At 44.1% G+C, this 27,459-nt stretch overlaps 2 protein-coding genes across 2 annotated transcripts; both read right to left on the reverse strand.

Annotated features, from left to right (window-relative positions):
- Positions 1 to 2,015: 2,015 nt before the first annotated feature.
- Positions 2,016 to 6,203, reverse strand: LOC133891013 (AP2-like ethylene-responsive transcription factor CRL5). The gene is made up of 9 exons (XM_062331694.1): positions 5,651 to 6,203; positions 5,036 to 5,543; positions 4,815 to 4,897; positions 4,482 to 4,490; positions 4,264 to 4,352; positions 4,094 to 4,167; positions 3,817 to 3,867; positions 3,592 to 3,668; positions 2,016 to 2,921 (listed from the first exon to the last, which is right to left on the reverse strand). Exons 1-9 carry the CDS (start codon positions 5,964 to 5,966, stop codon positions 2,323 to 2,325), a joined length of 1,806 nt encoding a protein of 601 aa, XP_062187678.1. The 5' UTR covers positions 5,967 to 6,203; the 3' UTR covers positions 2,016 to 2,322.
- A 16,145-nt stretch (positions 6,204 to 22,348) lies between these two features.
- Positions 22,349 to 26,299, reverse strand: LOC133890616 (heterogeneous nuclear ribonucleoprotein 1-like). Its single transcript, XM_062331074.1, has 3 exons — positions 25,944 to 26,299; positions 24,673 to 25,546; positions 22,349 to 22,629 (listed from the first exon to the last, which is right to left on the reverse strand). The coding sequence occupies exons 1-2, from the start codon at positions 26,205 to 26,207 to the stop codon at positions 24,680 to 24,682; spliced, it is 1,131 nt and encodes a 376-aa protein (XP_062187058.1). The 5' UTR covers positions 26,208 to 26,299; the 3' UTR covers positions 22,349 to 22,629; positions 24,673 to 24,679.
- Between the last annotated feature and the right edge of the window lie 1,160 nt (positions 26,300 to 27,459).

Raw genomic sequence — 27,459 nt, forward strand, 5'->3', positions numbered from 1 at the left:
TGCCACGCTCGGTGTCAGTCCCTGCCACATTCTGGCAGAAGGGCGTGAGGACATTTAATGCACGGGTCCCATCCCGCGTCATCCAGCGCGCCTCGGGATAGTGTCGCAAGGCCCGAGGCGCCCCGCCTGCCGCCCTGCGGTGTCAGACGAACAAAACCGAACGGGCACGCCGAGCCGCTCGGTGGCTGCCCAGTGGGCTCTCTCGACGACGCCCGTTGCCAGCGCCATCATGACGACCGAAGACAGGGCGGGGGGCGTTTTCAACCCCCCGTCACTTCACGCTGGCAAGCCCATGATGACTGTCTTTCCATTTATAGCGCCTTGGAACTCGTGCCCTCCCTTTCGGGGCACGCTACTGCCGGCAAGTATTTAAGGGAGCCGGCGGGCACGGACAAAGACAACCCCTTTTTTGAGGACTCTCAGAGAGCACAGACGCCAAGACTCGAAGAACATCTTCGTACAAGCATAGAAGCTGAGACCACCGAAGAACAAGGAGCCCGAAGCTCTAGGATAGACAAACATTCTTGTAACCAGCAACATTCCTGAGAGACATTCTTAGGGTATTTATAGCATCCACACAGGAGTAGGGTATTACGCTCAGTGCGGCCCGAACCTGTCTAAAAATCCCTCCAGTGCATTTACTCCTTTCTGCATTAGATCATTCCTCCCCACCTGCCATCGCATTTACACCCATTTATTTCTCCCGCAAACATATTCAGAATCATCCCCCGGTCGAATCTCAAAAAAGGGTCCCTCAGGATCCCTGCAATAGGAGTTCACCCTCCGACAGGTACGGTCTGGCCAAATAATTAGATGTCCTCCTTATTCTATATGCACCATTAGACGGTTGAGTGGCACAAGAGAGGACATATGTAGTAGATGAAATCCCTGTTAGCGGTGAAACCTTAGTGGTTGCATATGGATTTAGAGGCACTTTGTAAAGGCCTTGTAGTGATACCCCGGCTCTACACCCCGGAAGTGTAAAGCAAAACGGGAATCACGACTCGTGGGTAAAGTGTGCAAACTCTACAGAGTGTAAAACTGATCGATCAGCCGTGCTCACGGTTAAGAGCAGGCTTGAACTTCTTTATAATTAGTGGGGATCTTGAATGGTTGGTTTTGGGTAGTCGGGTGGTGGAACCCTGATGAGTCGGTAGCCGGATATAGGATATATGGTGAGTCTGGTAGTCGGATGAAATCCGATGAGTTGTCTCCTTTAATATTGGAGTCATCACCTAGTAAATAGGTTGCTATGTCTTTTGAGTTCTAAATTAGTTTGGCATAGTTGCAGTTAGCTGAGTCAAGTTTTTTCTTATCTTAAAGCCTACATATCATATTTTTTTCACACTTGTTGAGTACTATATGTACTCACACTTGCCTTCTCCCAACTTCTTGATGCCGCTCAGAAAACGAAGTTTTCGAAGACCTTCCAGAGGATAGAGCTAAAATGCCGCTCAGAAAACGAAGTTTTCGAAGACCTTCCAGAGGATAGAGCTAAGTTTTAGGCCAAGGAGGACGTCGACCTGAAAACCATGTCATAGGCTGGCGCTCTCCTGGACAACGCTTGTAGATGGATGGAAGACCTACTGCCGTTGGAAGTTATCTTAGTATTTTCTTTAAGAACTGTGGGTCCTTTTATATTGAATATTATCGTTATTTAATGACACTGTTATGTTATCACTTATAAAAGTGTTGTATATATGGAAATTTGATCTTAACATACATGTAGAATATATCTATTTTATTTTCTTAAAAACCGGGTGTGATAGTCATGTTGCAATCATACCCAGCTTAGTCAAAGCTGTCGCGGTAGCTCACAGGTCATACCGTGAACCATGACTTCAACACGTGAGCCAACACGACATGATCAGTTTGCTTAATCCGGTCTGTAAATAGCTGGGCTCTAGCCGGGCCGACCCCTCAAACCCAGTTCGACAGGTCTGGTTAGGAGATGTGATGCAGACAGTAGTAACCAATCAGTGAAAGGCTATAATATATATTAGTAGTGCATTAGTTTTGGATATATTTTTGGAGGAGATGCACCTGGTCTCCAGCCTCCATATTACAAAACCCCTTCTTCTCGGACCCGACCGTCGTCGTGGTCGACGCCGGAGAAGAAGGAAACAGCGGAGGCCGTGCCGTGCATTCATTCCCCTCGCCTAGCTTGACTAATCAATCTCCCATGGCTAATTAATCCAAGTACCCTAAATTAACTAAGCGAAGACGACCAGCGACAGGCAGCGGGCGCGCGCGCGCGCATGCATGCGCGAAGAACGAATCGGGAGGTGCGCGCGTGCATGGTGGGACGATCGGTCATGGGACTCACGAGTCGGTCCAGGCGGCGAACACGGGCATGTGCGCGATGGAGACGGCGGCCGGCCTGGCCGACACCGGGGACGCCCAGGAGCCCAGCGGCATCAGCGGGCTCATCGGCTTCGCCTGCGCCGGGGACGGCTTTGAGAAGAGCATGGACAGGCCGCCGCCGCGGTCGGGGCTCCCCTCGCGGGAATTAGTCAGGCTCGTGACCAGCGACGACGCGCTCGACATGGGCATGTGCGCGGCCGCGTTGTTGCCGTCCGCTGCGGCAACCAGGTCGTGCAGAACGGAGAAGGCCTCGGCGCCGGACAGCACGTCGTGGTGACTTTGGTTGTGCTCGTTGGCTCTCGGGGCGGCGGACATCGCCGCGGCAATCTTCCAGGTGTCCGTGCTGCCGGTGGCCTGCACCAGGGCGGCGGCGCTGCTGTCGGCGACGGCGACCTCGTCGTCCTTCCTGCGGCGCGCGAGCTCGCCGGGGAGCAGCGTGTTGCTGGCCATGATCTTGTCGACGTCGTAGCGCGTGATGTCGAAGTTGGTGACCGCGTTGAGGCCGCGGAACTTGATGGCGGCGATGTCGTACGCCTCCGCCGCCTCCTCCTGCGTGCCTGCAGAAGCAACACGTACAGCATCGTCAGTAACACATGTGGCCACGTAGTCATGCATGAAGGAATGATCTGAACAGAAGAAATGGAATGATGGCCGGGCGCGGATGGATTCGATGGGCGTGGTGTGGACATGCATGCTTCCCTGCCCTGGTCAAAAGAGCCTCCACCGCGTGCGATCCGCGACAGACCAGCCTTATGCCAAAAGCAAGCTCTCTCTCTCTCTCTCACTCTACTTCTCTTCTCTCTCTACGCATGCTGATGCAGAAAGAGAAGGAAAGGAAAAAAGCAAGAAGACATTCTTTGGCAGGGGAGGAGCATCATTGGGGCTAAAGCGAAGGCAAGCCTTGCGACTTGGGGGCTACACAACAGCAGCTAGCACGCATGTATAAATAAAATGATCATTGCGACAGACAGGGCACCCCCCTGTGCCCTCGGCCCATGACAGCCTCTGCATGCCTCGGTCGGCATCGCCTCTTGCACTACGTGCAAGGAGCTCGATCGATCGATCTCCATGGACGATGGGTCTCATTGCTGCGCTCATCATGGACCAGAGGCATGCAATGCAATGCAATGCAAATATGCGATGCAGAGCATAGAATCTAGCTTAACTGAATGCGGATGCTGAATTGCTGACAGCAGCAGTAGAAATTAAGAAGCGAATTAAACTTACTGAAGGTGCCGAGGTAGAGGTCCTTGTTGCCGGAGACGCGGCCGATGCGCGCCTGCCACCTCCCGTGCTGGTGGTGCCTGCATGCCCGGCCCATCCAACCCCAACCAAACACATACTCCATTCAGTAGCAGGTAAATGGATGCATGCATCTGCTCGTAGATCGATGCAGTAGCTGATATTCTTATAAAACATTCAGTAAGTGCAAATACTAAATTCGGATCAGACCTTGTGACTCCTCGGTACATAGAGGCGCCCCGTGAGAAACCGCTGCTCTTCCTGCACCAAAATATCCAGCAGCCGTTCCAGTGTTCAGATCGATGACTACTACAGTACTTAGGCCAAAGCGTTCGCATGACAATATGATACAATATGAAAAGAACCGGCATGAGAGGTACTAATTATATTAATAAGAAGAACTGAAGATACAATATGAAACGAGCCGACAGGAGAGCAGATACAATATGCTAGAGGATGAGGATCGGAGAAGGTGTGAGTGTACCACCTTCTGAGGTGAGCCACATACTCCTGCCTTGTCATGTTCTTCATCTCCTCCAGCTCCTCCTGGTAATCTTCCAGCTGCATGCATGCACTCCAAACTGATTTAACCGCCGCTGCTGCTACCAAGTTACCATGGCTGTCAAGGTAAAACCAATCAATCAGCTGGATTATTACCGGGAAGTTGATGTGTGTGGAGGGGCCCCAGTACTTGAGCGCCGCCAAGTCGTAGGCTCTCGCCGCCTTCTCCTCCATGTCATACCCGCCTAGTATACACACACACACACACAGGCAGGCAGGTCAAGAAATTTTTACCCTACCAGAGCTCAACATTTTTTACCATGCATTCATGTACGAGCACAAGTGCACAGACTGAAGCAGAGTGTATCACTTACCGAGATAAACTGCAGACGACGAGCAGATAGTTTTAACAATCCGTCCCCAGCCAGAGCATCATTATCAAAGAAACACCAACGCAATTAGACACTAATTAATTAATTGTACTCTTACAGATCGGTAACGGAGTACCCTCTCCGGTGACGGTCACAATACTTGACGTTTTTGGATAAATTTTGGTTAAACTTTGACTGTCAATAACTTTTAAAACACTTGGTTTGGAAAAATGAATAATGGTAAAAGGTACCCATTGAATACTGTTTCGTGTCAAAAAGCCAAGTATTTTTTATCGAAAGGATTAAGTGAAGAAGATGCTTGTGAAATGTTACTACCTTGCCTGCCTTTCCTGGTCTGGCCTTCCTTTTTGCAGCTGTTGTCCCACAGGTGCGCCTCATACCTCCCCGTCCACCTATGCCTGCTTAATTTCATCATGTCGCCACCTAATTATAATTAGCACGCGCTAATCTACCACTAATCCACAGATGTCATTGTCAGTTGCTAATTAAACCAACAGGTGCAGTTAATTAGAGTGAGAGTGGGGTGTACGGTGTACCTCGTGACGCCCCTGTACTGCGACGTCCTCTGCCCAAACGTGTCGATGGACTTGCGGTGGTGCACCGGCTGCTTGTGCCCCGTCGCGCCGCCGCGCTTGCGCCCGCCGTCGATCGCCACCACGCCGTACTCGCTCCCCGCGCCGTGCTGGGCGTGGGCCGCGGTCACGCAGCTCGACAGCGACCCGGAGCTCATGGACAGGGCCAGCGGGTGGTGCTGCTGCTGCTGCCCCGCCCCCGCGGCAGACAGAACGCCGCTCTCGGCGCGCGCGGCCACCCAGCTCGCCATTGCCGTGGCAGCAGCCGCCGCAGCAGCCTCGTCATCGGCCACAAGCGCCGGCGCCGAGGATCCGCCGTACACGTCGACGCACGGCTGCAAGAAACCGTGGTGGCCGTGGTGGTGGTGTCCCCCACCACCGCCGCCGTAGTAGTAGAAGCTGGAGGCGTTGTCGAGGCTCAGCGCCATGGCCTGTGGCTGTGCCGCTCCCAGGAAGTCCTCAAGCTTCGGCCCTGCACATCGATCACACAACACATGCATATGATCCACGTACGAATCCAAGAAACCAAGAAATGGATCGACACATTGATTTGGTACTACGCGTTTGCATTGCACATACCGTGGTGATCTTGATCAGTTCTCCGGAGCGCCTCCATGATGCAGAGCGAACCATCGGACTTGAGCGGCATGGACGCGAGCTGCGGCGTGTAGTACGACCCGCTGGTGGCCACGGCGTCGCCGGCGCCGAGGCCGTAGGCGGCCGCGGCGGCAGTGACGGAAGGGAAGAAGAGGCCATGGTTCTGCTGCTGCTGCTGCTGGACGTGGTGGTGGTCGTCCATGGAGGAGGCCATGTGGGGCGAGAGCGAGAAGCCTAGCCAGCCGCTCGCCCCCGCGTTCGTGCCGTTGCCATTGCTGCTGCCGTTGTTGTTAGTCATTGCGAGAAGTCAAGCTAAAGAAGAGGAGAATAACGAGAGCTTGCTTATTGGAGAAGGAGATAGATGCTAGCAATGGTGATCGGGTGGAATCAAATCATTGGGGAGTACGCGGTGCAATGATCGATGCGCCCCGCCATTGCCGCGATCTGGGAGCTTCGAGGTCCGGGGCTTACTAGGTGAGAAGCCGCGGAGTGTGAAGTGGAGGAGAAGTGAGTGAGCAAGTGTGCTTGTGCTTGCGTTGTGTGTGCGCGCGTGGCTTTAAAGTAAGCAAAAGGAATGACTTGCTCCCTCCCACATTTGCACTACACAACATCCAACCAAAAAAAAGGGAGAAAGAAATATTTGTTCTTGGATGGGTAACATTCTCTACACACATACCTCAGCTCATAGGGATCCGTGTAGCTACTCTCTCTCTCTCTCTCTCTCTCTCTCTCTCTCTCTCTCTCTCTCTCTCTCTCTCTCTCTCTCTCTCTCTCTCTCTCTCCAATGTTCTCCCAAAGAAAAGATCAAGGAAATCTCTCTTCAATATACTCCATCGGTTGTCGGTATGTCCGGCACGTATGTGTCGTAGAAAACGTGCGGCTAAAGCTCTCTAACTTTGAACACTCATTGGTTTTAAAAAAACTATTTGGATTGGTCACATGTACATGGTATCATTGGATTTATTAAAAGCATTGTTGTAATATAATAATTTTACAAGTTTTTATTATCATCTTTATATAAATGGTAGCGATCAAAGTTCTATATGTAGGCCGTACCAATGTTCAACATATCAGACCTTTGTTGATTTGCAAAAGAAAAGATGAAAGGAGTAATTTGCTGATTTGCATCATCCATCACAGTACCTTTGTCGCCATCGGTGCATGCAGTAGCGTTGCCGTGTAAATATGTAGGTATGTGGTAGAGAGTCACTTTAATTAGTTGCACTAGGCAAATACTCACTGCACAAGCAGTCACTTCAGAACAGTTGTGGCACTGTACAGGGCCTCCTCAATGCAAACAATATTCAAGTGAGCTGATCAGCCTGAGCTCAGCCACTTCGATTTCTGAAAGCAATTCAAGTCTGCATGTGCGAAATTTATACATGTAATGCTTGCTTTGCTAGGCTCTGCAGCTGCAGGGCGAGAAATAAATCATTCAGAAAAGAGATTAAGGTCTATTTGTTTAGGCTTTTGATTTTTGGTTTTTCTGAAAAACTATATTTTTCTTTTGTCTAAAAGGCAGATTTTGGAAATAGAATGTTGGTTTTTACAACAAACTTTTGGCTTCTCAGCACCTAGCTTATTAGAAAAATATCTCTCAGCGAGCTTCTTAATTTTAATTCATTTTTATTAAAAGTAGATTTTTGGAGAAGCCATTTCTCTTGAATCCTATTTGTTCTGACTTCTAATATGTTACTTATGGTAGCAGCAGAATCAAAATTAGAAGTAAGAAATAAACAAAGGTTAAGGGCATGTTTATTTGAGCTTCTGCTTTCTGATTTTTCTGAAAAATTGTGCTTTTGGATTTTCTGAAAAGCTGATTTTGGATTTTAGGTATTGGACTTTACAATAATTTTTTGACTTCTCAGCACATTACTTCTCAAAAAAACTACTCTCAACTAGCTTCTCAGCTTCTAGTTCATTTCCTCAGAAATAGGTTTTTGACTTTTTCAGAAACTACTTTTTAGCAAATCTATTTATTTAGACTTCGAACTTCTGAACTTTTTATAGAAACACAACTAGAAACAGCTTGAAAAAAAATAGGCCATAAGGGAGGAGGGAGTGGAACATGTGCCTGCTGCTATAACTGTTCCTGGATGTTGATCTCTCATGGCAATAGTGCAACAAGGTTATACTTATCTGAGAAGGTCATGCATATGCATGCATGTTCATGTACACCGAGATTTTGTATATTTGTCTTCTCTCTACTCCGCACACATTTATAACCCCAATGATGTAGCCATGCATGCCGCATATACGTACGTCTGGATATGCGTACAAACAGTGGATATACTGTAGTTACAGTGTCACTTGCACAGAAAAGGTGTTTCAGTATACATAAATCTGGGTTTGGTACACTATATTCTTGGCTTCAAAACGGTTAGATAGTACATCTCCTTAAATAATCCTTACATGTGTTTCTAGCTAGCCCTTGATCTTCATGTATATGTTTATATCCTCCAGTAATTGTGCATGCATATGCATGCATATATACCATTGTCCTCTGCTTGCATCAGTGAAGACAGACAACAATATAAAGCCCTGTGATGTACAATGTTACTAGTACTTCTTGGCGTATCTACTAATTCATGATGGCGCATGGTACAGTACAGTACAGTATCATAGGACATATTATATATATATATATATGTATATGTGTTTAAAATTTCAGAGAGTTAGTTTTCTGAAGAGCTGAAATGCATAGGGCATACACACTTATATGTCAATGTAAGTGTGAAGAGTGTGTCATGATCTTTCATCTTGCATGCAACCATGAACCATCCTTGGAGCTGATAGATACTAGATAGATTGTTTTCTTTTGAATTTTGGGTAGTCAACAGCTGCAGACAAGAAAGAGAGGTGTCGGTCAATAGCATGCTCTCATGAGTGATGCAGGGAAGAGAGAGAGACGAGAGAGAAGGGCTGTTGCTAATTGGGAGGTACCAGTACTATTTCACCAACCCCTTTAAGCATGCCTGGCTAGTTCCTGGCTGCTAGTCTAGCCCCCAGCTCCCTTGGACTTTTGCAATGGTTGTTGAGGGCAGAGTTCCAGCTCCAAATCAAGAGGAACAATGGCTGCAATCTTTTTTTGATCAAACACTGGCTGCATATATAGTATGATGCTCTTGGGATGCATGCTTGGAGATGAGGTCCTTTTTTCCCAGAGAGCTTGGTGTTGCTCTGGAAAGTGTCTATTCTGTTGTTTTGTTTCTTCAGTTTTGTCAAAGAAAAGTCGAGCATGCATGGCCTAACAATTCTTACTTTTACTTTTTTTTTCTTCAAGATTGAAGTTGAGCTGGCTCGACCTAATTATGTTAAGATTTTTGTCAATAGCATGCATATGCAGGGGGGACATCCTAAGACAGATATTATCTCACATGATTACGTCAGGAGGTCTAGGTGGAATAATAAGTAGTTCAGGGGGTTAGGAGCTCTGCTAAATCCCTAAGATTCTCCATGGGAATCTCTCTTGTACCATTGTTTGTGGCATCCCCATTCACAAGTGTTAATAGCAAAAATCTAATACCCACCCAAATATGGGAAAAATGAAGAACAAACATCAGAGTCTAGTGGAAATAACCAATACCCCGTTGGTTCTTAGTTTAGTCTATCTCTAAGAATTTCACGAGATCAATATCTTCTTGATTTTTAGTTTATTTGATCTTTAAGAGTTTCCAATTTACAGTGAATATATTAATACTATATCATCATAGATATTTGAAGCCTTAAACTCCGAGATAATAACCAAATTCAGGAGCGCCATCTATAAACCATTCTGACACATCAGATGGAAAATACAGAGATCTGAACCCAACCATTTTGACATATATCAACTGTATGCAATCCTGAAACCCCAACGTCTACATGTCCTGCTCCAAGCAACACCATCACCTGACTCTGAAGTGTCAGCATGCATGTCACAAAGGATCCAAGATTGGTGTAATAATGGAAAAGGGAACTAGCTAGGGATCCACTCCATGCAGCACCCCCTCATGACTCAACTTTGATTAAGGTGATGATGGCAAATGGCCAGCAGCTACAGCCCATGCATGCACTTTTGCTTCCAACAGTGTCCTCCTCCTCCTCCTCCTCCTTGGGGAGGAGTGAAGGTGAACAACAGCAGCAGCAGATGCACACATCACATTCAGGTCTCAAGTCTGAAGCCAACCAGACCAGATAATGCATGGATATTGAAAAGGAAAGCAACCAAGATACCTCTGAATATTGGGGCAGCATCCTGCAAAAGAATGCCATTCTTTACCTCCATGCTCCAGTCCCTTTCATGCAGGGGGTGCAGTGCAGGGGGCTTAAAGAAACTTTGCAGTTTCCTTTGATTTATTCCCTTGCATTTATGCATGCAAAAAACAATGGCACACTCCCAACCATCTGTATGGGCATCGGAGGGTTTACAATATTTCTTAGTACTCTTTTTGTCACAAATATTTGATGTTTTAGATAAGATTCGGTCAAATTTTTAAAATTTTGACTATAAAAAACAGTTAACATATTTAGTTTGGAAATATAAAACCATACGTGTATATTTGTCCAAAAAAAAACTTTTATAATCTTATAAGTTTGTTTGATTTTCTTAACATATTCTAATGTAAAATAGTGACCAAAGGTATATGTTGGAGACTGTGTCATATCTAAAGCGTCAAAGACCAGGTGGAGTACTTTTTTCTTGTTAATTTCAGAAGTTATAAGGATGGCATGTCATTGTAGGATGTGATACAACGGCAAAACATACCTACATACATACATGTTCATTTATATGCAGTCTGAAACAGAGTCAGGGTCATCCATTTGATACGGTCCCCAAGAGTTTCTTATACTTGATCAGGGTCTATCCAAAGAGTCACTAATGCAAATTGTTACTACGAGCTCCGATAGAAAATAAATAACGTCCTAGGCCACGAGGAGTCAAAATTATATATCTTTGTCACATGAGAATGATATGAATATATTGATCTCGTCCAAGGTACCTTTGTATATTGTTATTATTTTTAAGGGAAAATTGGTTTCTTGACACCAAAAGAACCCGGTTTTAGGAATATAACACTAAATTTTATCTATTGGCTTATGTACCATTGAAAGGTTGTACCAGTTAGAAATATACCACTCCGTTCACTTCTGTTACAATTTTTTTTGTTTTTTTTTATCCAGGTCAATAAGGTGAAATGTCATCTCTACCCTCGTAGCCATTCGTTCTAGATCGTTTCTGCCACCAGCCAGCAACCAATCTGCTGCTTCCATTTGCATCCGAGCACCATGAATATGATCTGTAGCTCCACTTAAATCCAAGCGCTATGAATACAATCTGCCCCCCCCCCCCTTGAATCCCGATCTGCATTAGAGGGAGGAACTGATGACCTCACTACCCTAGCCTTGTGGGATGCGAACGGATTGAGGAGAAGGGCCCACTACGGATGGGCGGGAGACCAGTGGGGATGGGCGGAGGCGTCTTGGCTATGTCAAAGATGAAGCCAACGGCCTTGCTGCCATTGCATGGTGGGAGGCAAATGGGCGAAGGAGAAGGTCCGAGGCGGATTGGTGGGGGACCTACATGGACGAGCGGAGGCGGCTTGGCTGCGTCGAAGGTGAAGCCAACGACCCCGTGGCCATGGTGTCATGGGAGGCAACGGGTAGAGGAGAAGAGCCCGAGATGGATCGGCAGGCGACTAGTGGCAGACGAGCAGAGGCGGCTTGGCTACAATGTACGGGCAGAGGCTCTTGCTTCTCATTTTTTGACCGTCAGTGCTTGCTTTGATGAACATGGAAGGGAGACAGGGGTAACAATGTCCAAATTGACTTCATTAACGGTTGAAATGGACTGAGTGGTATATTTCTAAACGGTGCAATCTTTCGATGTTACATAATGAACCAGAAAAAGTTTGATGGTATATTTCTAAAACAGGGATCTTTCGGTGTCATGAAACCGATTTTCCCTTTTTTAAATATAAATTTGAGAAAGCAATGGTCAAACGTATGCATTGGAGATTGTGTGCAAAATGACTGAGAACCCAACCGAATGTTGTTAATATTAAGTAATTAACACTATAGTTAACCACTTAGAGTATTAATAATGGATTCTCTCCGTCTAAAAAAATATATGATATTTTAGAGTTGAACACAAGTATTAAGGTGAAAGATAAAATAACCATCTTACTCTTTTTTAATGTCATTCATTGCATGAAAATAAGACTTGTATTAAGAATAAAGTTACTTAATAGAGGAATAAGACTGAAAAACTTAAGCTAAAATTACCTTAAAATCGTAGAACATCATATATTTTGAACATCGTAGAGGATACTAAAACGCCATCTATTTTGAGACGGAGGGAGTAGATTTTTGAGTTTTCGGTGTTAGCCGTTGTAGGACGTCACATGGATACCGTAGATCGTCATAAACTACAGTACGTACATGCATGTAGCCGCATGCAATCTGAACAGGGAAGGACATGATATGGACAACAGTTAACTACAAAAGCGACGACAAGTACGTAAACAAATCCTATAGCCCCCTACATTCGTCTGAAAACAAAGCCGAAAGAAACCCTAGCGAAAAGGACTATCTATGTGTATGTGTCTGGCTTTCTTAGGACTCGGGTGCAATAATATGCGCGCCTTTGTGCCATGCATATGTGTATGCAGGGCCCCACACGCCATCACATGTGATGAGACAATTCATGCATGGAAGTCTCTCCCTTCTCTTCTCTTCTCTTCTCTCTCATGTACATACCTAAAGGCTCATTTACATTCCATCATATGAGTACTTTAAAGTGGGCAGGAGAAATATTCTAATATGCAAAGCCATCAAGTCCTACATGCAAAAATAATAATGATTGTTGCGTGGGAATTTTTATGTTCATCCAAATTAGGAGGCAATCTTGCTTAATTAGAGCCATAATTTGCAAGAAGAAGAACAAGAGAAAAGGTTTGTCGGATCAAAGTATGATGCGCCCTTTCTAAATTACCGTAGCCATCATACATAGCTGTAGCAAAATTCAGTAGGAAGATATCTCTAGGATAAACAAACAAGTCATTAGATCAGTTAAAGTTGCTTAACCATGGCCAAATGGTATCTGTCGGAGGGTGAACTCCACAAGCGGGGATCCGGAGGGACCCATTTGAGATTCGACCGGGGGATGGTTCTGAGTCTACCTCGTATGGAAAATGAATGGGAGTAAATGAGATGTAGGTGAAAATAAATGTTCCGGGGATTTTAGACAGGTTCGGGCCGCACAGAGCGTAATACTCTACTCCTGTGTGTATGCTATAAATGCTCTGAGAATGTCTCTCTGAGGATTTGCTGTGTTACAAGAATATTTGTCTAAATCTAGAGCTTCGTGAACTTGTCTTGAGACTCGCTGTTCGTCTCGAGTTCGTCCGATGTGTTTGGTCGATCTTCCGGCTTTCTATCTTGTTCCTATCTCTTCTTCTCCGGGGAGCCCGCCCCTCTTATATACCCGTCGGGGCGGTAGCGTGCTAAGAAAGGATGGCGTGAGTTCCAAGGCGCTATAAATGGAAAGCAACCATCATAGACTGCAGCTTGAGGTGACGGGGAGGGTTGAAAACGCGCCCCCGTCAGATCTTGTTCGTCATCATTCTGCTTTTCGGCGAGTGCTGTGGGGAGGGCCCACCGGGCAGCCACCGAGCAGCCCCGCGTGCCCGCCTGGTCAGAGCAAGCCTGACACAGCAGGGCGGCAGGCATTACGCCTCGAGCCCTGCGACGTTATCCCGAGGCGCGCCGGATGACGTGCGATGGGACCCGTGCATTAAATGTCCCCACGCCTCCCCGCCAGACCGTGGCAGGGACTGACAGCAGGCGTGGGGGGAGTGGTTGGAAGTGACAGGTCACGCGCCCTCTTAAATGCAGCATCGGGCCTTTCACCAAATGACACCTCACCGCTGAGCCCTTGTGGGGACCACCGGCGAAGGACTTCTCAGACCCTCGGGGAACTGTGAGTGCTCGAGGATTACTGTTCACAGCTATGAGCACTCTCTCCTGGATATGCCCTTTCTTGGTCCTCGGGGAACTTGGGTGCTTGGGGACCACTGTTCATGGCCCCGAGCACCCTCTCCCGGAACTGTGACTTCTCTTGTCATCGGGGGACTCGGGTGCTCGGGGACCACTGTTCATGGCCCCGAGCACCCTCTCCCGGGACTTGATCTTCTTTTATCATCGGGGAACTTGGGTGCTTGGGGCCATGAACAATGGCCTCAAGCACCCTCTTCCGGAACTGGGTGTTCTCGGGTCATCGGGAAACTCGGGTACTCGAGGACCACCGTTCATGACCCCGAGCACCCTTTCACGGAACTTGATCTTCTCGGACCTCGGGGAGATAATCCCCGAGGGAGGACATCACATGGCACACTGCTGCCCTGGCCTCGGGACTCGGGGACCACTGTTCATGGCCCCAAGCACCCTCTTCCGGAACTGGGTCTTCTCGGGTCATCGGAAAACTCGGGTACTCGGGGACCACTGTTTATGGCCCCGAGCACCCTTTCACGGAACTTGGTCTTCTCGGACCTCGGGGAGATAATCCCCGAGGGAGGACACCACATGGCACACTACTGTCCTGGCCTCGGGACTCGGGGACCCCTGGTTCCCATGTCACCGACAGTATCCCACCCTTGTCATGTGGCTAACAGTTATAGTTCAAGTCCTACTAACCATAAATACTCCATCCGTTCTTTTTTACTTATCCTTTTAGAACATATCGCTCAAACTTTTAAAAGTTTTTATCAATAATATGGTTAAAACTATCAAGATTGGTTAAATAAAAAAATATAATATTTGTTTTGTCTTTACAAATATTTTAATAAAATTATAATTTTGTTAGTATATATTTGTATTAAGTTATACAAAATACTAGTCAAAGTTACATCTCAAAAACCGTAAAAAATCAATAAGGATAAATAAAAAAACAGATGTAGTATTAGATAGGACTGTTGTGGATTTTCTAAGATTTGATTATTTGACCTTTGTTCCTGTGCCGCAACTGAAAATGGCTATGATAATCAACTGCAACATTTGGAAAAAATTTCTTAAGAAAACCTTTAACGACTTTTTTTATGTTTGATGTGCATTAGTTATAGATGTTTGATGCAAATTAGAAGGATTCTAGAGATAGAAAAGATAAAAATTAGAAGTTAATTAGCATATGGGTATATGTAGCTTAAGTTGGTGATTATACTAAATCCCCTACCAACTAGCCAGGGGCTATATATCCAGTGACCAGGCATCCGGCCATCTGATCACCTAAAGTACTCTATCTGGTTCAAAACTCTTTTCTAATAGAAACATGAACTCTAATGGAGTAGCATCGAGAAGTTAAACTAAACTGCAAATATCGTGATTGATCCAAGTTGGAATCGTCTGCTAGTTAGTTGTTAGGCACTTGATCTGATCAGTTTAATCATGCGATAATATGCGTGATTAATTCGTACGCATTTTATACTCGATCGGGCACGTATGATTAAGTAGAAGGGTCGATGATTGTATAAGGTTAATTAGTTTTTCCTTTTCTTTGACATGCGACTCTTTCCGTACGTCTTGTTAGGCCTTGCCTTGTCTCACTTTTGGAACGCATTTTGCAACATTCCCTCTTGAGTGTTCGATCGTGTAGCGAGCCAGACCACTCATAACTTTCTCGTCACGCCGCTAGTCACATTCACACACTGTCGATCGGTCCGAACTTGAGAGTTTTTTGCACTCTAGCTTTTTTTAACCTTTTCTGGATCAAACAAGATTAAAAGTACTAATATATGTGAATTTTACTATTGGATGAAAAAACTGAGCCAGATTGTTGAAAGGCACCGGAAAAATTGATCTTTCCTATTGGTCACTACAAAACTCTATGTATTTGCTGCAGGACACAAAACCGGAAGAGTCTTTTAGCAAACCGGCTCAGTTTTTCATGTCAATAGCAAATTTGCCTAATATCAAATATTGCCAACCAAAGGACAAACGCAAAGGGAGGCAAAGAAGAAAAAACACACGGGCTCAGGATGCATGAGTTGAGCATCACCTGCAAAAATGGACCAGGGAACAAAAAAGCAAAGCACAGAAAATAATTAAACTCTTATAGTATCTCCTTTTGCCTCTTTGCCCAACAGTCATAGGTCTGATCTCATGCATGCATTCCATATATGGCCTGACATAGGCAAAAGAGCAAAAGCTACACATGCTAATAGTAGGCGACAACTAGAAACCACACAGTGAAAAAGAGAACAGTTTTACTGTACCTAAACTTTGGCAGATTCCAAAATGCACTAGCTGTGGATTTATAGTTTCGTTTCGCTTGTTAGTTTATTTCCTGATGCAATTGTCAAATAAAGCTATATGGCGTTGTCAGAACGACTTTATTTTCAATAACAAGAAACATTCATCTTTTTTAAAGGTTATTTTTATGACAGCTAACTTCTATGGCATGCCAGTGATGGAGCAAGCAGACAGGTTTTTCGCCAGCCTTGGATGGATGGGGTTCTAGACTTCGCATTCGGAATTAATAATCTTAGGGGCTGCTTATGATCTACATTGCGTCTCCTTCGGTATCTCAGGATTGTTTTTCCTTTGGTTTTCTTCCTTCTTTTTGGGTTGTGTACATCTTTGATATGCAGAGACTAGGAGCGGATTATATTAGTTGTAATCATCTTGTTATATAAGTATAAGTTAATAAATTTTCCTTATTGAAAAATAATTGTCAAATAAAGCTATAATGAGGGCAAATTAAAGCAAAGGGTATCCAAATCAGCGAAGGGACGAGTTCAAACTCAAACAAATGTTGATCCAGGACCTAGGTGGACAATTCAAAATATAGGAAAGAATTTGAACCAAGGGTGACCGCTAATATGAGATTTATCATCATATATAAATCGGGCAAATACTGATTAGAGGATCAGTCATAATGAAAACAATTTGATAATGATGAAGATTTATATACAACTTTCAATATTATATGAGTTAAATTGAACAAAGCTATAAGTATTATGTCATTTGTAACACAAAACTACAAGTATTGTATACTAATTTCACACAAAACCTAATTTTAATTAGATTCACCCAAAAAAATAGTCTTATGTTTCTCCAAAAATCCTATAACATTTTGTACGTGTTCCATAATTCATGTGAAACCCATTTTAATTGGACTCACCTAAAAAGAATGTATAGAATTTAAACTAAAATTCTCCAAAAAGGTTACTTTTATAACTCTAATAATTGTTAAGGCCTCAAATAAAATTCTAAAAAATATAAAACAATCACTATTATTCTTATTATATGATGGACTAATTTCTAGAATTATTTTCGGCTCTAGTTTATACGGTGAAAAAATGAGTTCCTTTATAAGTATATAATAGAGCATATAAATGGGGCATTATATAACCTATAACCCAGAGCTGAAAATAATTTTAAAATTAATCCATCACATAAGAAAAATATTAGTGAAATTTTTCTATATTTTTGAAATTTATTTGAGACCCTAACAATTGTTAGGAGTTATAAAAGTAGCATTTTTGTAGAATTTTAGTTTAAATTTTATACAGGAGTTTTGGGTGAGTTCAATTAAAATATGTTGTACATGGATTATGGAACATGTACAAATAGTTCTAGGATTTTTGGAGAAATATAATACTATTTTTTGAATGAATCTATTTAGTTTTATGGTTACTATTTATAATACTTGTAATTTTATGTTATAAATATTATAATAATGATAGCTTTGTATAATTCACTTCTATTATATGGGTGGTCGGCTTTTTGGATGAGCCCTAGCAACAGGCTACAAAGAGCTGCATGCTTCTGTAAGCAGTACACACAGTACCACTGCATATGCTGTGCTTACATTTAAAGATCGGTGGCTGTCTGAGCCTGCAGAAACCCTGTGGTTTTCATTGTCCCTTCACGAGTGGACGGATGGATGCACAAGATCCAAACAAAATCTAAGCTAGATTCATTTCAGCAGGTACTCTCTCTCTCTCTCTCCCTCCTCGACTGTGTGTAGGGACATGCAAGCTAAGCTAGGGTTGTGTACGTACGCCAGTAAGCATGCAGTGTGGGTCGTACATGCTGCCCAAAGAGAAGTGTACTGGAAGAGGGCTCGTATAGTTACTATACGTGACTGCAAAACAGCTGTTGGAAAATTTCGCCCCTCTCCTCTCCCTCTCTCTCTCACTGCTCTCTCTTTATGTCTCATGGTCTCATGTCAGGCAACAAAAAACATGCACAAGAATAGAGAGCCGAATGAGTTAATTCGAGTCATATATCTATATATATATATATGTGTGTGTGTATATATATATATATATATATATATATGTATGTATGTGTGTGTATATATATATATCTGGATCAATCCACACTCCCTAATGAGCTACTGTGCTCGGTTGTCTGAATGTCTGATCATATCGGATCATCAGAGAATCAACAGACTGGATGGCAACAGAAAACTGAATCAGCCTGCTAGCTGTTGTATTTTTTTGCTACATGCCACTCTATCTATTACTAGCAAGTCAGCTGATGAGTGGTCGCCATCTTGAAGGAACTGGTGTGCGGTGTCCAATGGTGTCCTTTGTATGGGCACACTCCAGAGCTTCAGACCACACACACACATGGTAGTATATAGACCTAGCTGCATGCTGTTGTTAGGTTCTCAGGGCTACCACTGCATTTTCTGCATATGCACCAGCTGCTGAGAGAGATCACCAGATGCTCGTGCATGTATGCATGCAATATTACGCATGCATGAAATCCATATCCTTGCTGGGGCCTTGCCTGAGCTGATCAGAGGCAGTAGGAGCTCACAGAGAGATCAATATTGCATTATTTGTATGTATGCATGTGGTCCATGCATGCAGATTGCAGACAGACAGATAGGCTATAAGGAATAAGATTGAATTCAATTGGTGCATGCGTGTACGTCCTCTCGTCTTCCTTAGGAAATCACTAGTCCATCAGTACACTCTAGCAAGCTTAAAAATTAACAAGTTAACGACCAACGAGGATCGTTGTAGCCTGGGGACCATGTAACTTGCTTCGTTGGTAGAGGGTGCGCTCTCTCTCGCATGGCATGATGTAAGAACAGATTTGTTGATAATAGATTCATGTTAGTCCCTCCACTACTACAGAATAGGTTATTAGTAACGTCTCATCAGTGTCGGTTCAAACATAACCGGTATTGTTAACATATTAGTACCGGTTCTTAAACTTTAATATTGGTTCCAGCCAAGAACTGGCGCGCGCGGGAGTTTAACATATTAGTGCCGGTAGGAACTAGAACCGGTACTGATGCCTTTGAGAACCGGCACTGATAATTCATTATTAGTTCCGGTTCGTGAATAGAATCGGCACTGATAATTCATTATTAGTTCCGGTTCGTGAATAGAATCGGCACTGATAATGGTTTTCGATGCCGGTTCTATACCCAATATTGATAGTCACTGACTATCAGTGTCAAGTAATCAGTGTTAGTAACCCGTCACTGATAACAATTTTGAATCGATACTAATGATGTATTCTGCAGTAGTGCTTAATTTTGTAGCGAGCTACGATGATTTTAGGTCATGATTTTGTTTCCTCAGCATCTTAAGGTATTGGATGTAGCTCAATATCCGATGTCTTCCGGCATACAGGACTTTTAGTATTCAGTAACAGAAGAACAATACTAAGACCAATATAAGTATGAAAGCATGGATATATTGGACGTCGTAGGCTAGTAGCGACGTACGTACGTACAGACGGCAGCATCCTAGTGGCTGGTGCTACTGAACATGAAAGCAATGGGGTTAGCTAGGGCTAAACAGAAATGGACATGCCTAAGAGCCCTAATTCTGGCAAAAAAGATGGATCGGTCTGATCACCTGCATCGGTTGTTGGAGAGGAGAGCAAAACGGCATGTGGTGGTGGGGTTCACCAGCTTGGTCCTGCTGCTCCTGTGCTCTTGTTGCAAAGCTGTGGGATCATCGACACACACAAACATACTAACCAGGCCAGTACTGTGCAATGCATGCCTCCACATTCCCCACTCTGATAAAAGATGGCAGCCAAGGCAGAGACATCAGAGAGGGATGAATGCAGAATGCAAAAGTAGCAGAGAGAGAGAGAGAGAGAGGGCCTTTAGGGGCCCCATGGCTGCTGCCTGCATGCAAGGCTGAAGAAAATAACTCACTTTGTTTCCTCTCTCCCTCTGCTTTGTTTTCTTTCTCCTCCCCTTAAGTTTGCTGCTTTCTCTCTCTCCTCTTGCATGCATGGTCATGGCCTAACTCGTATATCCAGCTACTCCACATTTGATTGAAGTCACACACCAGAAGGGAATGAGAGGTAAAAAAGAAGTTGGCAATGGTCTACAGGATACAGATGACTAGTTCCCATGCCACTAGATTTAGTTCTCTGCCTCCAGAAAGCACTCTCAACCGAAGATAAGAACTCCACAGCATTCTTGCATCAAATATTCCATGCAAATAAAGCTGATTTGATGGCAGTTCAATTTTTCCTATCATTTTGTGCATGGCCATACTCAGCAGTATTCTTCAGCCCATTTGCATTATTATATATCGATAAGTGAACAAGCCACTGTAAGAAAATCACTCTCAGAGTTACAGTTCTTGCTAATTCCATCCAATATTCATACCATTTATCAATGAGGAGAACAGATAGCTATGTACATGGTCAAAAGGAATCAAATGCCTAACAGAGAGGAGCTAAAGTTGTTCAAATGTTTGTACTGAACACTGAAAAAAAAGGAAAATGAACACCGTCTGAAGCTGCCAAGGAGAAACAGTAGGTTGCCTTGTACGTTTGTCAATTAATTGCTAGCAGGTTGCATCAGAGTTTCTAGCTGAGGACAAAACCTGTGTATATATACTGCTCAAAAGATGCTGCTGCTGCTGCTGCTGATGGTGATAAGAGTGGCAGGGCACTGCTGCATGCATCTATGCATGGACACTACATGATATTTCACTGGAAAATGCAACATGCCTGGTTCATTTGATGACCATTCTATCTACTGGTAGTTTATTGATTAATATGAATCTAGAAGAGACCTGGTCTCCACCAATGTGTACAATCTACTATGACAAGTCGTTGTCTCAAGCAGTGAAAAAATTGTCCTATATTTGTAAATCCTTGATTGAAAAAATTATCTACTATTACAACTTAATAAAGTTTTAACTCTACAATATGCAAAAAAGTAAACTTAGCTAAAGAGATGGGGCCCTATATATCATGATTTCCATCAATACCATGCTCCAGGGTACTGACCGTATTGCCGGTATCTTTAATCTGTAATAAGAGCTTTTCAGAAAAGCAAAATTGTGATGAAAATTGCTAGCTAAAGTCGCTCTGGTAAGAGTAGACTTTCATTTATGTTCTGACAAGTGCTGATGACTGTTGAAATCTCTCAGGATCATCTCCTACAGGACTTTTAATGATACACAAAGGTTCTTTGACCATAGGATATAGTCCAACAAACCTGATGAATAATAATCCTCTACTTTGTGTTGTTCATATGCTTCTCGTTTAAGTTAATCTGCGGATCTGTTAGACTAATTCAGGCATGATACTACCAACACACAGTCGGCACAACTTCTAGCATTCTCAAAATGCACAAAAGGCTTGCTGTTAGTACATAGTAATACTCATTGCCAATGCTAATGGCTATAAACTTTGCTCTCCAGAAAGTAAAGGCAAGCACATTTGCTATTGCTCCTAAACCCTACATCTCCTGCAAAAGATTGATGGGGTTGCCCTGTATGCATGGAGAGCAAAACAAAACATTGCCCCATCTTTTTCAGCTGCACTATCTATCTTCCCTTCAAAGTTCAAAACTTACCCTACCAAACTGGGCATCCATCAAAAGAAGAGGGAATATAAACCTTTGGAGTGATGACACATCAGAGACGTGAGGCGTGTGGCCATCATCCCCTGTTTGCAGCTTGTGTCCAAGCTGCCTGCCTCCTCCAAAGAAGCTTCACTTGAGTCCTCAAAAAAAAAACCTTCACTTTTACATGCCCCAAAAGAAAAAAAAAACAATGTGGCTAGTGACCAAAAAGGGAGTCTCCAAAGTTGCAATCAGTCAAGTTGCTAGGCACAACACACCTTCGGTGCAGCACTTAATGTCATGCTGTCATCTCAACAAGGCAATAGCAATACCAAACCATTATGGTGTCAAACATCTATCAAGCATCCTCGCATCTTTCTTTCTTTCTTTCTTTCTATCTTAAAGCATCCATCCATCCAATCCTACCCTACCCTATCTACCATGGAGGATCTGTTCAATATTACATGCATGCACGCATCAGGACGAGGACTGAAGGGACAAGAATGACAAGGGGTCATTCTTCCCTCCCCTGGTTGGCTTGTGGGTGTACATCTTTTGTTCCTGGCCTTCTTCTGTGGGCCTTCACATGCCAACAGCACCCCTACCACCACTAGAGCTGGTACTACAACTGCCTGTAGTAGCAAGTACCTTGTCACCCTCCCCCTTTGCACACCAAACAAAACACAGAGAGATCAGCAGAAGAAACCCCTCTTTTGCACATTTGGAACTTCAATGTATCTATCTGCTGGATATCCAGATTGCAATGTATGGACCACATTGATTGGATTCGGTTTGCTCGCCAGCAACCAACAAGATATACACACAGGCTCTCACGCAGCTGATTCAACGATATGAAAACGAGATTGCGCAAACAATAAGGATTGAATAGTCTGATTCTGATACAAAACGATGAAAAAATTTAAACATTAGTACAAGGGGGGGGGGGGGGGGAGGGGAGAGATGAGGTCAATAGCCGGAATCTTGCATGTTTTCAGTTTACAGGCAGTAGAGACAAAAGGAATCGGGGTAAGTTGAAGAATTCCGACGATGTACTTCTCAACCAAAGAATCTCAGCTCGTCTTCACAGTTGCGGGTTCCCAAACAAATGTTGTACTCCAGTGTCATCAATGTAGAATTAATAGTCCTGACTCACAAAGAAGACGAACGAGTAATTCATAAGAGCATCAGCAACATGACAAACTTTGAAATCTACTTTGACTTCATCAAAACCTAATAAAAAAAGGATAACAGTGGGTTCACTGATTAACGACAACATCATTTCAGCATATTGGACAAATGGAGAAGACAAAATGAAACGTCCAGAATTAATATGGATTTACACACTGATAAATAGCACATTTTAGTACAGTGGATTATAATAGACAGAAGAACCAGGAGAAGATAACCACGAGCATTTGAAAGAACCAACAGGCGAGGCTGACATGTGAGGCCTGGGGCCCCAAGTCAGTAAATCATTGGATGATATTTTTCGATTCAAAAGACGTTTGAGCTGATGTCCAAAGTATTGTGCAAGTACTAGCTATATGACGCCATAAACTCTATGTAATGACAACTAAATAAACAAATAATAGGTCATCCAAATCTTAGGCAATTGAAGATTATGATACAAGCAGTTGATGAACCAGCCTAAAATTGATAAACTGACAACAAACATGAATTGTCATGCGCACATTTTTTGGCATCTTCAAGCATACAGATTTAGTAGCACGCACTTACATATTTGTGTTATTCTAAGGTGCTCACAACAAGAATAGATTCATTTAGAGAACACCATAAATGAAAATTTATCAGCATGGATGCACAGAACTAATTTTCTCGTTCTATGTTATTTGACATGCTAATCGTAAAGTGAAACAAGGGAACTAGTGTGGTGGGTTTGCGCTTCGAGCTGTACAAAGTTACCTGCAACACAATAGTACACATCACAGATAACAACTTCCTATTTAACCAAGACCTGCAATTCTGCCTATCTGGAGAAACACTCAGACCTCAGAAACCTTAGCTCAATCTTCAGCTTCCCATAGTTCAGTTCAGTCAAATCGCTACATGACACATAGTTGCTCAATTGACATTTGACGAATAAAAATACCACAGAGTCAGCTATTTATGCATTTGCCTCATCACTCACAGGTTCAGTACTTCAGACAGATATTATCACAATCTGGTTAGTTATAATAATAATCGATTTTAGTGTTTAACGGGTGTTCCCTTTTTACTCCCTACTCCGAACAAAGCATAACTACTTTAATGTAATCATATATGTACATTTTGAGAAATGGTATATGAATATCTTGCAGTATGTTACGAATGGGGAGCAAATCATTTCCTTTCGCTTCAAAGGATAACATGTTGATTCAGGTGCTCTGTAAACCAACTTATCATGCAATTTAAGGAAGGATGTACAGGACTCAGACAACCAAAATAGTATGATGTATTAACCAGACAATGTTCCATCTGTTTCAGACTATGCTTGGATCCACCCTCCTACATCCATCTTTCCATCCCAAATAAATCTAATACAGGTCCAGAATACAGTGAAGGAAATGAGAAATTATAATTTCGCCTTCTATTAGTCTAATTCTCTGCTCTTTCGGATATTGAAAATGCTTGCTGAACTTTGCATGCAATCTATCATTCGTTATTTTAATAAATAGCATGAAGTGCAACCAGTAGTTAGGGTGCCTAGATGTGTTATCGATCTCCACAATTTTTACCCAAACAAAAACATAGCTAAAAACAATAAACAATTGGGAAATCAAATCAAGTAACGTGGATTGGATGTTTGTGTAACTTAGCAAATATGCCAGCTTTTACATAAAATGCCATCATTAGCCAACTGTAGTGTTGAACTAATTACAGTAAGTAGCCATCCAACAAATTGACCTTTATGGATGACAACTGTTCATTAGGCAATTACTAGAATCGCAACCTCAATTGTAAATTTGCAGAATGCGTGCTCTTAAACTATTAGCTGAAGAGAGCAGAATAACTTGCAAGGCCAAATGTCCTGATCTTGCTGAACAAGTACTATCACACAATTGCCAGATCACCACTGGTTTCTGGGAATGATAGTCATAGTTCTAGATATAAAAAGAAGAATGTTGTGATACACATAACAGCTAAAAGTGACGAATTTTTAACCAGTAGGGTATCAGAATACACGCACCAGAATGTCATTGTGAACCTAGCTTCATATGTTCCAACTTTGTCGCAATGCTAGCAGTGTTGTCAACTTCCTGGATATCTACAGTGGTTTGACCCTTTATGTTATCACTTCCACCATTAATTCCATTCTGAAAAGAAGTAGCTGCACCCCCATAACCAGCTCTGTATACAAAGTTGAACCCTGGATACATTTGAGGATATGTTCCATAGCTTGGGGGAATCCGCCTTGACATCATTTCAGGAACATTTGTCATGACACCTTGGTTTGGGTATCCATTCCCATAGGGATAGCCACCCATACCAAAATAGGGACCAGGAAAGTAGGGCTGCGCGGGAACAGGTTGTGGCATGTAACCATTGTAGAGGCTATATCTAGCATTATATGGTTGGTATGTGGAACCTTCGTAAGCAACAGGGCCCCTCCCACCAGAGGATCGTGCACCGCGGCCTCGGGCATTCCGGTAATACTGCTCATCCTTGGGGATAGCAATCTTGGCTTCTACCTTCGTCCCATTCAAGTTATGAAAGCTTTGTTGCATTACCTTGCTCACTGCTTCCTCTGAATCAAAGGTGACAAAACCGAACCCCCTTGACCTGCTTGTCAAGCTGTCATATATCACCACAGCATCCGTTACAGTGCCAAACGTCTCAAAGTATGCCCGGAACTCCTCCTCAGTAATGTTATCCCGCAAACCCCCAATGAAAACCTTCTTCGAATCATAGTTCACATTGTTGCCGCTGTCCACGGTACCATTCCTAGCGGGCGGCTGATTGCCTTGGTGGCCCTGACCCAGGCCCTGTTCACGTTGCTGATGCTGAACGTGTTGCTCACCCTGGTCTCGTGGCGCTCTTGTCCTAGCCCGCTTAACATCCACCTACACAAAAACAACCAAAAGAACTTGGTATAATTAATTACTGTATCCGCATCAAAGCAGGAAACTTTGTCACAGACCAAGTCAGATCAGATAAAAATAAAAGCAACGACGATGTAATGGTAAGCTTACATTACACAATTACATGCCTCCCAGGCAGCAATACCAAGTAATTTTCCCAAGCATGACACTATACAGGAATTGAATACCAGATTATGCAACCGCGCGCGCCCATGTGACGATCTATCTACTTCGTAACTGAATACAAAATCACACAGAGCAACACCGACCGAGCTCGAGCTCAGAGTCATCTCTCACAGATCACAGGCGCGCGAAGGAGAAGCCTCTATCCATCAGTGAAACCGTAGTAAGCGCAAATCGGAGCGGCGACTCAACTCACCAAGCGTCCGCAGATGAAGTGCCTGGGCCTGTCGCCGTCGCCGAGCGCACTGGCCGCCGCGGCCTCCTCCTCGAACTCAACGAAGCCGAAGCCGCGGCCGTGGCCCGTCTCCCTGTCCCGCATCACGACGGCGGTGCGCACCACCCCGAAGCGGGCGAAGTGGGCCCGCAGCTCGGCCTCCTGCGCCGCGGCAGGGATGCCGCCCACGAACAGCTTCCGGCTCTCGCCCACCTCCTCGGCAGCGCTCTCCTGCGCCGCCGCCATCGCCGACGAAGAGCTAGGGTTTTGCCGCGGAAGGGGGAGGGAGAGAGAGAGAGGGCGGCGGGCGGACGTGTGCGCGAGCCGAGTTAAATTTGATTTTGTTTGCGAGGGGGGTTTAGCGTGAGATGGACGGCTGGGATTGGGTGGAGGGAGAGGGAAAGCCGTTGGATCGGGGATCATGGGGTTGGGGGACGCGTCCGTTGACCGCCGGCTTGTTGGTCTTCTCGCTCCTCGGATGCTACCACCGGTGACGTGGTTGCTTCGTTTTGACTGGGTCAGGGAGTTGTGGGGCCCGCAGATAACCAAATCAATCATCAACCTTGATATGGCTCATGTCACTATGAGTCATTAATTTTTGTCCAATATTTAAGTAAAACATCTTAGTTCCATTCCATATCACCAACCCAACTAATACACACGTATATACTCACATCATTATACACATCCTTACAAATATATATTAAATATTAGAGATACGGGGATTAAAAATTGATAATATCACCACAAACGTCTGTCTCCCTATAGACAGGTGCATCACCTGCAAAGATGGTCTTCGTCTATACACAATGAGGAAGCCTTTTGCAGCCAAGCTAAACTAAAAGTCTATAGACTCAAATCTTTGTGTATTTCCAATTAAAAGTCTGAAACTGCTACCCTCTCGAATACATGAAACCAAAACTGAATGTCATATTGATTTTTCAGAGAAGGAAAACAACACATACTCCACATATTTTAGCTCCATGTAGCTGATCCAAGCATTAACCAAAAAGTAAGTGAAATATTATATGCGTGACATATTGAACTGCCATGTAGCTGATCCAATTCGACAAAGACAACCACACGACTCTGTTGTGGAAGTGGGCTTGGGCCGGACGGTGAGCTGGACTGCAATGGGCTGGTGTGGCCCACTCGGCGGAGTAGCTCTATATATGAAGCTAACGCCTCCAACAGGACTACAGGAGGACCATCGAAGAACCGTCTTCTACCTGCCTCCCTCTTCCTCCATGGCTTCGATCCACTCCTGTTTCCCCCCAAACTTTTAACCATACTGCTGTGATTTGATTTGGAGGCAATACAACTCCCTGAACTGGATGCAATTCAGTGTTCATGTGTTGATTTGGTCGTTTGGTCAAGAGGGATCGTGACAGACTCGCATCGTTCGAACTTAAATTGGTCTACAGACAACAAACGACTTGGTAGTGGTAGCTCTGAACGAAACCAACAGCAGCAGACTCGAGATGGCTCATCAGAAATC

Source organism: Phragmites australis, chromosome 14, assembly GCF_958298935.1.
Source record: "Phragmites australis chromosome 14, lpPhrAust1.1, whole genome shotgun sequence".
Lineage (NCBI taxonomy): Eukaryota > Viridiplantae > Streptophyta > Magnoliopsida > Poales > Poaceae > Phragmites > Phragmites australis.